Source organism: Balearica regulorum, chromosome 7 (assembly GCF_011004875.1).
Source record: "Balearica regulorum gibbericeps isolate bBalReg1 chromosome 7, bBalReg1.pri, whole genome shotgun sequence".
Classification (NCBI taxonomy): Eukaryota; Metazoa; Chordata; class Aves; order Gruiformes; family Gruidae; genus Balearica; species Balearica regulorum.
Genome location: NC_046190.1, coordinates 3030839 through 3045804, shown reverse-complemented (window position 1 = coordinate 3045804; position 14966 = coordinate 3030839). Strand labels below are relative to the sequence as shown.

The 14966-nt window shown below is 41.1% G+C and overlaps 1 protein-coding gene across 3 annotated transcripts in view; it reads left to right on the top strand.

The window, feature by feature from the left end:
* The window catches only part of DOCK1 (dedicator of cytokinesis 1), a 306953-nt gene that overhangs the window by 234527 nt on the left and 57460 nt on the right, over positions 1–14966 (top strand). For all 3 annotated transcript variants that reach the window (XM_075757636.1, XM_075757638.1, XM_075757637.1), the window contains 4 exons: positions 7704–7789; positions 7976–8132; positions 11403–11443; positions 12742–12832. In XM_075757636.1, coding sequence (XP_075613751.1) covers positions 7704–7789; positions 7976–8132; positions 11403–11443; positions 12742–12832 — 375 coding nt within the window. The remainder of the gene's footprint in view (positions 1–7703; positions 7790–7975; positions 8133–11402; positions 11444–12741; positions 12833–14966) is intronic.

Here is a 14966-nt window from a genome sequence, read left to right as displayed (position 1 = left end):
CCATTCCAGATTCAGGACTTCAGGTTTCTCTTCCTTAAGTATTAGACAATTTGTTGTTGGCTGTCTTTCAGACTGTCACAGTCATTAAACCACCACCCTCTGAGATCAGCAATTTAGCCAGTTTTTCCACCCACCTTGTAGTCTCTCTGTCCAGTCGGTATCTTGCCAACTTGTCAACAAGTATGTTTTGAGAGACTGTTTAAAACACATTGCTAAGTTTGTGACAACCACAGCTCTTCATCCACGGAGCAGATAGTTTCATCATAGAAGGCAGTCAGGTTGGTCAGATGTGATTTACCCTCAGTAAATCCATATCGGCTTTCCCTTTTCACCTTCTTGCCCTCCACGTACCTGGATAGAGCTTCCACGAGGGCTTGCTCCACGGTTTCCTCAGGAACTGAAGTGGGCCTGCTTGGCCTGCAGCTTCCCAGCTCATCTTTTTTGTCTCTTCTGTGTTTAAGTGATAGAAATAGATAGAAAATAATTTAAGTATTACCAGTATCTAGGCAAGCTTTCATACTTAATATGTCGGTGTAATGTACTGCGTTATGTCATCTATATGCAACTACCAATTATCATTGTCCAGTGTTGCTTTCAAAGAGAACTTCAAAATTGAATGGTTGGCTGCTGTTAAACTAATCTGCCAGAAATCCAATTATCTAACCTTATTAGTCACATCAACAAGGGTTTAGATTGGCTCCATTTCTCCAGCAGATGTATAAACCTCATGATTTGTGGGGGAGGAATTTAATTTTTTTGCAGAACTTCTGTGCTGTGATGGCTTGTGTTATAAACAGATAGCTTTCCCCATGGCAGTTTTAATTTCAGTATGAATTGGTTTGCCTGGTAAAACCAGTAACAGACAGAATGGGGTTTTTTTGGTCTTCCAGTACGTATAGCCCTGAGAAAAAACAGAAGATAAATTCGACTGGTTTTTACAGAACTAAATTAAAGGCCGACTGAATTAAAAGCTGGAGTTGCCCATTTTTGTCCTCTCCCTCTTAAGGTGCTTTGAAGCCTATATAAAGCTTCAAAGTAGCCTGTACCTCAAAGCGTGAATCTGATACTGAAGTCAGTGTGGGACTGAAGCTTGCCTATAGAAAATGCCTCCTTCCCCGCTCTGCTTTTTTGCCTTTGCCTGTTTTCCTAGCAAACCCTCCAGATCAAAGGGAATATGTCAGAGCCAGAGGAGCGATGAAAGAGAATTGGTTTGATTGTTCAGGGCCTGGTCAGGTGAGTGTGATGGATCCCGTGGTGACAGCTGGAGAGAAAGTTCATCGTGAAACAATCATTCAGCTGAAATGTGGAATTCAGAGCATAAAAAGCCCCGTGCCTTCCAGCTGTCACTTGCTCTGGCTCCATTTCCTACGAGGACTCCTGTTTGTTTGCCTGCCCAAAACTTGAACTCACCTTGTCTGGGCCTGTGTCATTGCAGGAGCTGGTCCAGAACAGAGCGTGGAGGAAGTGGGAGGAGGCAGGGGGAGATGTTGGGTAGGTTCTCCCTGTCTCATGGCACCGCGTCGTAATACAATTGCTTTTAACTCATCTGGTACAAATTAATTAGTAGAAGTAACTTACTTTAAGAGCTAAAAATTCCTATTAACAAAATGAGGTAAGGGGTTGAGTCACAAGGACTACCCCAACCTGTCTTCCCCAACATAATTACATTTCTCATCAAGTAGGAAGGGAGGAAGGAAGGACCCTCATCCTTCAAAGTAAAATCTGAGAGGCGTACCCCCTCTCTGCAGTAGTGAGCAAGAAGAATTTAGAAGTCCCGTATGTCTAGTTTTCAGACTGAACTACATTGCTAAGGAGAATCATCAGCGTCTGGTGGTGTTAGCATCAGCGCTATAAGCACACAAGCTCCAGCATGTGTTCTTACTCTGTCAGAGAAAGGAGTTGTGTAAAAGTAATGATCTGAGGAAAGAGCCCCAAAAATGCAACAACACATCTGTCCTGTTTTCTGCCAATTGGAATGACACTCAGCATAATGGAACCGTAGCTGAAATGATAGAGAAATGATATAGAAGTGCCTAAGCAATGAATGCATATTGCAGAATCATATAGAAGTGCATAATAAATGAATGCATAATGCATATGATTACTAAAATAAAACCATGCATGCAGCTAAAGTACCTCTTCTGTTGTGAAGAGAATTAAATGGGTAAAGACCAGAAGAAATAAAGAGGAAACCCTTTTAATTCATTTCTAAAATTTAGGAATCTCAGTATCATCAGGATGGTCATACTGGCATTTTTATTTGCAGTGTAATTTCTTGTTGGTTACCAGTGAATTTCAAAATGATATAATTCTTCTTAATAAGAAGTACCAAGTTTGTCTGAATCCCTATCGACTTCTAGAACCTGTAATTCCTTATTAAGTCTTTTCATCACTTCTGAGCCCTGGGTTAACCTCCCTTCCCTGTGCTATAGATTTGCAGACAGAACACAAGGTAATGACTTGTCCAAGGTTCTGTGATGCTGCAGATTCTCCTCTGTAATCTCACTGAACGTGAAAATTCAAATAAGTCATCCCCCACAAAGGATTTACTACAATAAGTAACATTTTTAGTTAGCTACAGCTGAAATGTAAATGTGTAAATCTTTCTTGTTTTCTGGCCTTTTGAAGAATATCAGTATTCCTCCCTCACCCCTCCAGAAGAGCAAGGGAGAAAGGTAATGTAGTAAGTCAAGAGACCTCCAAGATCACCTACTGTTAAATGGCTGCCAGATCTGTTTGCCGACCAGAATGCTGTGGGAAAATAGGAAAGGGAGCGGATGAAACTGTTGGGTATTGCCACCAACTTTCATTGGAGCCTTTTGAACAAAGTTTTACAGTACACGTATGCTGTTTCTGCATTAAGACTAATTTCTAGTGGTGTTTATGTGTCACTTGAATTTTATATGGCAAATCCATTATTATCCCATATCAAAACAAATTTATAGCAGCTTGGAGGATTGAAAGTCATCCTCATCTACAGCTAGATTAAATTGTCAGTCAGTGCTGCAAATATAGCCTGACCACATTTTAGGTAAACCTAAAACCAAAAGCGATTAGCTGAGCTGACACTTGAAGACACTAGATAGCTTACATTGATTTATTTTTCTCCAGATGGGAGATTGTAACAGACAGATGAAGCAGTGGATATACTCTTTGCTCAAGTTCAAACACACGTCCCAAAGAGAAGCTGAGATCTTGATCAACTGCAAGGAAAAGTTGATAATAATTTCCTGTAACCTTCTTAACATCACCCCTCCAGCTTTCACTGTCAACAGAAAGATAGGAATCTCATCTCATTGATGGTGCCAGCTATACCCCCCTAACCGTCCAGAAAGAGCCCCAGCAGGTGTCACTGGCTGTAAGGTAAACATTGCAAATTTGGCACTTCTCCACTTGAGAGTAAATTCCATCACAATAATTGCAGACCTACTTTGTGTTATTTTATGCATTAAAAAGGAAAAAAAAAAAAAGGAAAGATTGATACTTTATCAACAGATGCCAGGTGCGGTGTCCCAGAGCCATTAGCTTGTGTGACTCCAGAGCCGTGTTCTTATTCCCATTGTGGAAGACAATAGCTCTATAAACCTCAACTTGTGTTGATGAAACCTTCTTCTGTTGAAAGACTGCAGAATGAATTTCAACTATGTTAAATAATGTTTAGTCATCTGGCTTACATTATCTGCATCATACTGATTCCTTGAGAAATGTCAAGAATTATGGAGGAGTCAAGATATTGTTAGTAGTCGTTAAAACCCCAGAAATGCCACAAGTCTACCTCTGTTCAACCCAACAGGGCCATTAGGCAGATCATAGAATCCCAGACTGGTTTGGGTGGGCAGGGACCTCAAAGCCCATCTAGTTCCAGCCCCCTGCCATGGGCAGGGACACCCTCCACTAGCCCATGTTGCCCAAAGCCCCATCCAACCTGGCCTTGAACACTGCCAGGGAGCCAGGGGCAGCCACAGCTTCTCTGGGCAACCTCTGCCAGGGCCTCAGCACCTTCACAGGGAAGGATTTCTGCCTCCCATCCCATCTCCATCTCCCCTCCTGCAGCTTCAGGCCATTCCCCTTGGCCTGTCCCTCCCTGCCCTTGTCACCAGCCCCTCTCCAGCTTTCCTGGAGCCCCTTTAGGGACTGGAAGGGGCTCTAAGGCCTCCCCAGAGCCTTCTCTTCTCCAGGCTGAACAAGCCCAACTCTCTCAGCCTGTCTCCATAGCAGAGGTGCTCCAACCCTTGGATCATCTTTGTGGCCTCCTCTGGACTCGCTCCAACAGCTCGATGTCCTTCTTGCACTGGAGAAGGCCCAACAAAGCCCAGATTTACAGAAATCTAAGTAAAATTGATATCAGGAAGATACTCAAGATCCTGTATGACAAATGTAATTGCTCTTCTTCATATGAGTAGTCTCTTGCTAAAAAATATATCACCTAAAGGGCTCATGCTGGCAGCAAGTGTCATTTTTCACATTGGTATAGAAAGTCAATTTCTTTCTGGACTCATTAGAGAACATGAATTTTGTGACTTCTGTGTTTCATCATTGTGTTGCCTCAGTGTTTTACTTGACATGTCCTTGTACTATGGGAACGTGTTTCAGCTTGTGTTTGCTTCTTGGAGGGGGTGGATTGCATTATTCTTCCCTTTCTCATTTTCCTGTCATTTTTTGAATAATGGATTCATTGTGTTAAAAACCTTATTTCACTTCACTTTTCATTCATTTCTTCACAAGGAAAGTATTGAGAGAGTGGAACAGGTTACCCAGAGAGGCTGTGTAATCATCCATCCATGGAGATGTTCAGTACTTGGCTAAGCGAGGCGCAGTTGGCCTGATCTAGTGTTGGCAATAATCCTGCATCACCTGGGAGGTTGGACGAAATGACCTTTGAGGTCTCTTCCAGCCAGTGTTTCTGTGATTTTGTGGATCATTTGGGGTACAGAAGAGCACCTTTGAAATGTTTTATTCAGAGGTTTGGGGTTTCATCTTTAAAACAGTGGCACATGATAATCAAAATGGTTTTAAGATGGACTATCTGGTGTTTGGGTACTTGGTTGATTTTATCACTGTATGCATGATACAATCTGTAGTTCAGGTTTCCTGCAAGCTCACGGTTCAACTAGCATGTGCATGTTGTTAGACTGTATCCCAAATTTGCTCTGAGCGGTAGGTGAGCAGGACTTTTTCTGCCGTTATTCGTCATGATAGCTTTTAGTCACTGAGCTCAGAGGAGGCATTTTTTTTCTCTGCTTGTAAGATAGTTCTGGTGGGCTGCCAGGTAGTGTGTAAAAATAAATTTCCCAACTCAAATGCAGAGGACAAAAAGTCTGGGGTTGCATATGAAGGTAGGAAGTGATGTGAACATCACTGCAGTTAATGCTGAAAAGATCATGGAGACTTGGAAAGGGGGACAAAACCAATGTCCTGAATCTGACTGTGGATTTTGATATTACTGCTGTTGAGCCTGTTAAGATATTCAGGGATTGAGTCGTCCTAACGAAGAGGAGTATTTTGGCATTGTCACAGTTTATCAAGCAAATCCTTCATTCCAATGTGTATTTCTCCCTAAAAAGGATTTTTCTTAGCAAAGCAGGGACTTCTCTGCAGTCCATGACCACATTTCATACACAGGTTCGACTTGGCCAGCACGTGTATCTTCACAGCTCCTGTGGGCTTCAGCAGAAAAGGCCCTTCCAGGAGAGCAGGCAGGTGCCTCCAGCTGTGAAGGTGGCCAAGATCTTCTCCTCCCCCTTACTTGCTGCAGGCTTTTCTCTTGTTCTGCCCAGGTTTGTCTTGCCACGCAGATGGTACTTGGTAGAGACATTACAATCATCTCTGTTGGCCAAGGTGGGATGGTGTGGGCAGAGCTTAAAATTGGCAGAAGGAGATCGGTGGTGGACGTAGCTACTACGCCTCCTCAAAGCGATATAAATTAAGGTGGTGAAAAGCACTCTGTCATCGTCAGAGTTTCATCATGACATAAGTCAGTTGGCAGGGGTGATCTCACACTCCTCACTGAAATAAATATGCCAGCAGAATTTCACAGCATGGACTAAAAAAAAAGCCAGTTTCTCATCCTAGCTAAACCAATCTGAGCCCTGCTGCTGGCTCTCTGCGGGGATTTTTTCCCTCCTGGTCCGCAGATTGTGATTTTTGCCTTTTGACGTAGGTATCAGCTACATCTTTAGCACATGACCTCTACTGCAACGCTCTTCAAGGTTGTCCTTGTTGCCTCCTTGCAGTTGTTCCCAGTGAAAGAAAAGTCTAATTTTGCTGCCAGGCTTTCAGCAAAAGCTTGCCTTCTCCATTTACAGCGAGCCCCACTGCTGATCGGGCAGCCTTTGGCGGTTGTAACAGAGGAGCTACCGCTGCTGTCACTAAAGAAGGTATTTTGATCGGTGGAGATAATTTATGAAGAACAGGAAATTCCATTACGTTACTGGTACAACGTAGAGGTGGGGAAGCGTAGCACTGGGAAGGAAAGCTCGTGGCTGGAAGAGAGGTGCAGGAGTGGGTCCGTAGGCTGCTGCTGAGCCCCGAGGTTGTGGAAGTGCATCCTTGGTCTGGAATATATCGAGCTACAGACAGTCCATTCTTTTTTCATTCGTACATTATATGCCGTTAATATTAACTGCGGATACAAAGTACATCTCTTGACATTTACAAAATGTTAGTACGCTTTGTTCTTGTGCAGGTGGCCCTTTGCTTCTCCTCGGAGTAGTTAGGGATTGTTTAAGCAAGTGACGGTGAAAAAAACTTGAGGACAACTGTTGTGGCAATGAACTCCCATGCTGACGGATGGGATCCCATGCCGCTGCCCAGGCTCCCTCCTCACCCAGGCTCTTCTGCTGAGGTCTCCTGACAATAGTTGTGTCACTAGTGGTGTGGATGTCTGTGGTTATTTAATGAAGAATTAGGAATGAGATGAGTAGAGTGATTTGTTACATAGCGGCAGGCCTGGAGTGATCCTTCCTCTGCTAACAGGTTGCATTTGTTTCTACGATTCTCTGATTCCAACCTGGGAATGTAGCAGCAACCAGTAAAACCCTCTGTAATCATTAAAAATCCAGTCAATGATCCAGTTTGCATTTAAAATATATTCTAAAGCCCACTTAAATTTGCATTCTTTTATTATTGCCCCAGTAAAAATACTACTCAAGTTATTTGAAACAGCTTCCTTCCCTTCTGCAGTGACTCGTTAACAGGTTTGTTAATTGAGTTGTGCCTCGCTGTGAGTCGGTATCTGTATGCTAAAAAGGGATGTTAGTGATGCTAGGGTGCGCATCCGGCTGAGTTACCCAGCCATAGGTGTTACCTGTCCTCTCTCACAGAGCTTTCAACTCCTTTGTATTTTACTTCTGTCGCTATTACCGTTATTGCAGAGGACATTCTGTCCCTGGCTTTGTGTCTTCTTTTTCCTCGCCCTCATTCTTGTCATTAATCTCCTTGTTTAGTTTTTCGTAATGCAAATATTTACACTTCATTTAACAACATGACCAGTGATTTCTGCAGCAACAAAGTCCTTGTAGGGCAGCAGATCATCGTGGATAGTCCAATACCAGAGACCGCAAACTCTTAAAGTCAATCAAGCTTTAAAATAGTGGCTAAACATCTCACCGAGATACCCAACCAATCTGTGAACCATTGAGGCTACAGTAATAAAGTGAAATATTTGCCATCTGATTATTTACGCTTGCTTTGTTTAATTATAGTTCGAAAATGAGATCATCACGAAACTGGATCATGAAGTGGAAGGAGGCAGAGGAGATGAACAGTACAAAGTGTTATTTGACAAAATGTAAGTGTTGATCAGTGGCGAGATTTATGTCACCGTAAAGTCAGGAGAGAGAGCAATTAGACTACAATGAACTCTGTAGCCCAGAAATAATTAAAATCTGTTAATGATGCACAATATTTAAAATTGCACCTGAGTCAAGGTTTTTTCTGCATGTGATTAACAAGGCGAATGTAATTGGTTTTTCAGTCTCTTGGAGCACTGCAGAAAACACAAATACCTGGCTAAGAGCGGAGAAACTTTTGTGAAACTTGTTGTCCGCTTAATGGAGAGGTTGTTGGACTACAGGACCATAATGCATGACGAGAACAAGGAGAACCGCATGAGCTGTACTGTCAACGTGCTGGTAAGCAAAGAGTCACCAGCCTGAAACGATTACTGCATTCTTAATTTTACACCTTTAACAAAAGATTTGTGTAAAACAGAATACGTGTTGGGATTCTCATGAAAGTTTGAAATACTTTTGGGTTTTTTTCCTTCTTTAATGAAGGTAAATCTATGAAGACATGGGTTATTGCTTCTATAATTGACGCTAAGGAAAGATTTAAGAAGAAATGTTTCAGGGCCTTATTTTTGAGGACTGTTCATTGACATTTACAATTGATGTATGAATAACTTCATACAGAAAAACACTTTGACATACAGAACGTTGCAGTAATATGCAGTTTACTACAAAATTTTTCATGAATTTGCAGTCCCATTTGTATTCTGCTTACTGCTCAGCTTACGTATTCGAAATTTTTGAAGAAATTTGAGTGTTACTATTTCAATCACAGCAGAAAAATCTTGGAGTTTTTTGCTCACTGATGTGAAACTTCCTCTTCAGAGTTCCAGAAATTCTGGAGCATCTACTCTATACTACAAACCTTTTTCCTTTTAGGCTACCGTTGGAAGCAGTCGGAGTTGTCCCCATAGCAGGCCCATCATGCTCTTCAGTGGAAGCATTAGAGTATGAGATTTTACTGGCACAAAATCAGCGCATATGGAAAAATTACGTCAAAATAAATTTTAGAGACCCCTAAACGTAGTACTAGCTAGGTTTGATTTTTCCAATAGGACTCGATATCAAACTGTTAGCCACTAAGGACTGAGAGCTTTCATCTCTATATCATTATCAAAGCTTTTATTTCACTTAAATATGTGGGGCACAGACAGTGTTTACTGTTTATGTAATATGGCTGATAGACTTTGTTCAGGCTGGTTTGGAAAGGTCTGAGTAAATAGTTTGTAGCTTTAGCGCTTGCAAGTCATGCAAATGTCCGCGGCTCGGGCAGTGCAGCCTTGATACCATGCTGTCGCATAGGCTATAAATGAAACGGTGCCCATCAGGATGGGAGAGAAGATAGAGACATCAAATCAGAAATTGGGATTTTATTTTTAGTATGTTTTTCTTCTCTGTGCACATCAAAAAGCATCAGAATGTTGAGGAAATGGGAAGAGAGGAGGAACTTGGAGAGTTGTCATGGGCTGTTATCTAGCAAGTGCCGTTAGGTTGCCCGCAGAAAAGTCATAGCGTCCTCCCGAGCAGAATGTGAGTTAGAAAAGCCTGCCAGTTTGCACCAGGCCAGATAGGAGATAAGAAATCACATGCACCATACACTCTGAAACATGACAGTAATTTATAAAACTAGGAAAATTTCCTAAGGAAGGTGAATTTATTTCTCCTTTCCTTCATCATAATAATCTGAGAGTCCTCCTAGTAATTCTTGCTATACCAACCTCAGGGGGACCGATGGCACACTTAGGGGTTGGGTTTGTTTTCTCGAAGTGTCTCTAACAGCATCTCCTGATGCTGATTTTTGTCATCTGAATTTTTCAAGTATTTGCAGAAGATAAATTTTGTGGACGATTTACTGCTGTCGAGTTAAATCACTGTGAGATATCCACACACGCCACGCCACTGAAGTCTGCGGGAAATGCAGGAAAGCGTCACAGGGCAGAACTTTGCTTTGTTTTTCCTTCGCGTGATTTAAAACCTCAGCTTGATTTTGAAGTCCCATTTGCCCTCCAGGGCCAACACGGTCCTTTCATCATTCTCCATGCACGTGAAGTGAAATTTATGCCTTTACAAAAATCCGACCCAGGGCTGATACTCAACACAGTTCCCTCTTGAGGTCTCAAAGAGTTCTTAATTGGGACTTTAATGATGCAGAGGCTTTCACAGGATTAAGTTTGTCTCTATTGACTGTAGTTTAAGTCAGAGGTTTTGATAGGCATTTAAGCCAGCACTGATGTTAAAAAAAAAATAAAAGCCCTATCTGTTCCCTCAGCTGCTTGTTCCTACCCTTGACAATCTTGGCAAAAGCAAGCATGCCGCCCAGGTAGCAGAGCAGATCCGAGGAGGGATCCTGCTGGAAGCTCACGCTCTTCCCCTCGGTTATTTTTATCCCCATCAGTTCCTCGGCCCATTCACTGCAGAGCCACACACGGGGGGATGTGGGAACCTGCACCCCAAGGCGGGGCAGGAACAGGGACTGCTTTTTGGGGGAGCTGTAGTAAATGTGGTGTGTGTCAGTGTCAACCGGCTGCCCAAGCCTCTTCCCATCTTGGTTGATCTGATGCTTCTTAAGTTGCATCAGAAGGGCAGAGCAGCTGGCAGAGATATTAGGATAAATGGTTTTGCATTATTGATCCACCTAATGCAGAAAGAAGTCTCTTCTACTTTAAAAAAGCAAACAAAACACAAGTAAGAAAGAAAGAAATTTTTCATGGGGTTCAGTTTGTCTTTTGAGTTGAACTCAAAACCAGTGAGCCGTTATGTCAACTGAAATGGTATATTCACTGAATAATCCGTCATTTCCAACACTGGTACCCAGCTTTTGTCTTTTAGTTCAATTCTCTTTGAAGGGAACAGTTTTGGATTGGGCTTACGTGTCTATTAGTGCTGGGCTTGTGCATCTGTTGGTGGCTACTCAGATTGGTTTGATTTAGCATTGAAATATATTGTAATTCGGTGGAGGAGAAATTTCTTTGTAGTTTGTTTTCTTAGATATATTTCAACTTTTGAGGACAAACTTTAAATTAGATTCAGAAATGCCTTTAGTATCTCACCCAATTTATCATATCTTGCATTTACAGTATTTGTAGTGTTAACTAGTTTATCTCAAGACCGGAGGCATTCAGACATTTCCGAAGAGAGTGATGATAATGTGTGGCATATGAAACCAGATAAATAGCACTAATCCAACTTTTTATTTCCAAAGAAACCATTAGAATTCAAGGGCAGATGATGTATTGCTCAACTAAGGTTTGGAGTTTTAAATCCGTAGAACAACTGTTGCTTAAAAATTATGGTTTTGTATATTACAAAATTTCAGCTGAAAATGGTTAATGATGTGTGACTTGCAAATGCCAGAAGCAAATTTCTAGCAGTACTAGTCTTGTAAATTCTTAACCTTTGCAATGAGACGTAAGCCCTAATACGCTACATCCTGAAACATCACAGCATTAGACTTTCTAAGTTAAATAACTTGTGTTCTATCACTAGAGGCAAATTTCATTTTGCAGTTTTGAGGTTGATGTTACGCAATTATGAATTTTTAATTTAGAGCATGTTCTGTGTACATTCCAGACTGTGAAATCAAAGACTTTGTAACAAAATTATGTTGTTTTCCAGAATTTCTACAAGGAGATTGAGAGAGAAGAAATGTACATAAGGTTTGTAAACACGACCAGTGACAAACTCTGCCTGACTTACTGTAGTGTAATTGGAGAAAATTAAGTTCATATTAAGCAGTCACTTGGGGGCTGGAGGAGAAGAAGCGATGAAAAAACATACCTTTACTGAACCCTTAAGTACATTCAAAAGCTTATCTTCGCTGAGAACAGCCAGCGTTCGAAATTAGTCATGAGATTTTTATTATTCCCCTTCTCCAACTCCTTCGGTTAGATTATGATGAAGACTGAAATACTCAGGACTGTTGTCACACGAAAAAAATAACTAAGTCAAAAGAAAGCTGAGCAAAAAAACAATTTTGCCTCCTGGCGAGGTACAAAATATGTGACTTGGGGTAAAAAGGACTATTAAATAATATCATGACTGATACTTATTTTAAATTTAAAGCTGTTAGGAACCTTTCAAAATCTATTTTCACACAAAGTAAAAATGATAATATGTTGTTGTGCTTTTTGTAAACCTCAGGGTTCCTAGTCCTCCATTTGTACTTTGGCTTAAAATTGGCTAGACCGTTGTGCTAAGATGATGAAGCTCGTGTTTTAACTGCTATTTTAGGTACCTAAATATTATTCATTAATTCATTCTCAGATGCTTGTTATCTTTTTGGAAGAATTTTCACTTGTGAACTTGCTTCCTGTTGTTTAAATGGTTTTAATTATTGCTTTATTAATTTGCAAAAAAGAAAACAAAATCTAGCAAAAGGCAGGTTTGATAACTGTAGAGAAACACGTAAAGTTATGAGTCGTAGGCCTGCCCTATTCAGCATCACAAACTGTCTCTCACTGCCAAATCCCTACCCAAATTTTCTCTTCTTTCTGTTAACAAACTTATAATGTATCATAATGAATACCAAAGTTCTGTATTTTCACTGGCTTTTTCAAAATGTTATTTTAACAGGTGTTTGATATTCGTTGTTTTTTAAGCTACCATTAAAAAAAACCAACAAACAAATGAAGAGAAGCTGCTTCCAGAGGTGTGATGATATAGAAGTTAAGGAAGAAATAGATCTGTCTCCGTAGCTGAACTATTAGAGCGATATCTTTGCACAAAATCTGTATTGGATTCTTTACGCATCACAAGTCATTTATATGTATTGGGGGAAAAAAATCCACAATGGAAATGCAAATGGTCTGCACACAGAAATACAAGCTTTAAATAATCCCAGATATATTTAGTTGTTTGAAGATAGAGTTGAACTGTTGTAATCTTCAAAATAACTTCGCTAGTAACGTTTAAGAACCAACCGTTTTTAAGAACTATTGTTTTTTATTACTTGCAGGTATTTGTACAAACTGTGTGACCTGCACAAAGAATGTGATAACTATACGGAGGCTGCCTACACGTTACTTCTGCATGCAAAGCTTCTTAAGGTAAACACCGAAATACATCGCAAGTTTGGAAAATCACTTCAGCAATAACCCATGGTATTAGTGTTTGTCAGTCTTACAACATCTGCACTTTAAACTGATTAAAAACTGGGTGCTGGTGCTCGGGTTGGTTTTCTCTCTTGCGCGTGTAATTCGTACACGCAGGAAACCAGCCCTCTGCCTTCAGCGGATGGCGGAGCATCCTTTACTCATCTTCATCGGAAATGAATGGAAGCACCGTCAAGTCAAGACCACAAGTTATAAATTGCAAAGCTGCAATTTAAATGTCTTTCAATATCAAAGTTATATAATGTGTGGAAGCATCTAAACACATGGTTTAGTAAATCAACTCTCCACAGAATGGTTTTTGCAAAGGCAGTACCAGGGAGTGCTGGAGATTGTCCTCAAGGGCTCTTGGGTAGCTGTAGATTCAGTTTTGATTGAAAAACTAGAGAGAGATTCAAATAGTCATCTTTCCACGCTCATGCCTTTAAAAGGCACGTGTGATTTTAATGCAGTGTCACGCAGTTTATAGCACATTTAAAGAGACATAACCATAGTGCTGTTCTGCAAGGAATGTTTTGGCGTAACCTGAGGTATGTTTAAATAAAATGTTTTATCTATGCAAGGTGCGGGTAAATAAAGCATTTGAGTTTTTAACACTATATAATGTCAGTCAGAAATGTAATGATGCTGTATTTCATAAGTGGTAATCTCACTGAAAACTTTCTGGATATATCGTGTTGTCTCTATCATGCAGCTTACATCCACGATTATGTCACAAATGTGACGGCGTGTGCCAGCCGCGTTCCTGGCATTGCCATAAGGAAGGATGCTGCACTTCACAGTGGACACTTGTGTCGGGAAATCACGTGCTTAACGTAGCCTAGGCATCACTAAATTAGTAGGAAGGAGTTTTAATTTTAAAAAGCAGTCAATAGAAAAAGTAAAAATCTACATTTCATAAGAATTAGGGTTTTCTGAAGCGTTTTTTTTAGTCTCGTTCTTCTTCCTCACATCTCACCACCCACAGTGAGATCCTTCTCTCTCCAGGGAGACCTGGATCTCTTTCTGCTCCCCTCGAGGACAGGAGTGCCCGTGGTTGCATGGGGCAGGGAGTCAGGGGGACAGTAATTGAGAACTGCGTCTTCCCCTTGATGTGTTCCTCATTCCAGTGGCAAGTGTATTGCATCCCTCGGTGTTACTGCATCCCTCGGTGTTACTGCAACCCGAGGGATTATTACAGAAGCTATTTTAATGGTACTCCATTTTGTAAAGGAAATTTATCTCATTCTAAGCAGCGAATTGTTCTTAGCAATCTTTTTTTTTTTTTTTTTTAATCTAAGCAATCCCAAGTGAAATGCGAGCGTAAAATATCTATATTGAAAAGTTGAAAAGTGGAAGGTGTTAAATGAAATGCTTCTAACGGATGCACTGAGAATTATTCGTGCCTCAAAACCGAGTAAACTGCACCCAAGCTATAATAAGACTAAATATGATGCAGAGCGTGCATGTGCGATTTAAATTAAGACACTTTGAAATGTATTTACTATATTTTAAAATAAATAGAGGGTTATTATACAAGAAAACATCAGTAAGATTCATCTGGAGTACAAAAGCACTGTAGCATTAGCTTTAGTCACTGTTAAAAGCAGGGGCAATTGTTGGACACAGCCCGTTGGACGCCGTCGCTTCTTCGGCAGTGACGTTGTCCGTGCTGAGGCGTGTCAGAGAGGTGAAGATGTGAGGAGGTGGCTCTGACGCCTCAGGCCCGCGGGCTGGCGCGCTCGGTTGCCTGTGGGTAGAAGTTGGAGCGGCAACTCGCCGAGTCTCGTTCCCACGAGGGACGTAAAACAGGACGGCCAACTTGAGTAACACTTGCTCCACACACTTTACGTGAATGAACCTTTTAGACAAGAGAAAGCGTTTGGTCTGTTCCACGGGTGCTGTATTTTCTGGAGAAATGGTGGAATGAACCGTGTCATAAAACATCATTCAAACTTTCACCTGCTATGGCTTGAACTCGTTAGTCAATATGCTTTATGTGACCTTAAATTAGAGTTTAGCCAGTTTTGGTTTTTCTTACAGAATGTCTTCAGAGACCAGATGAGTATCTTAATATACTCCTTTAATTTAC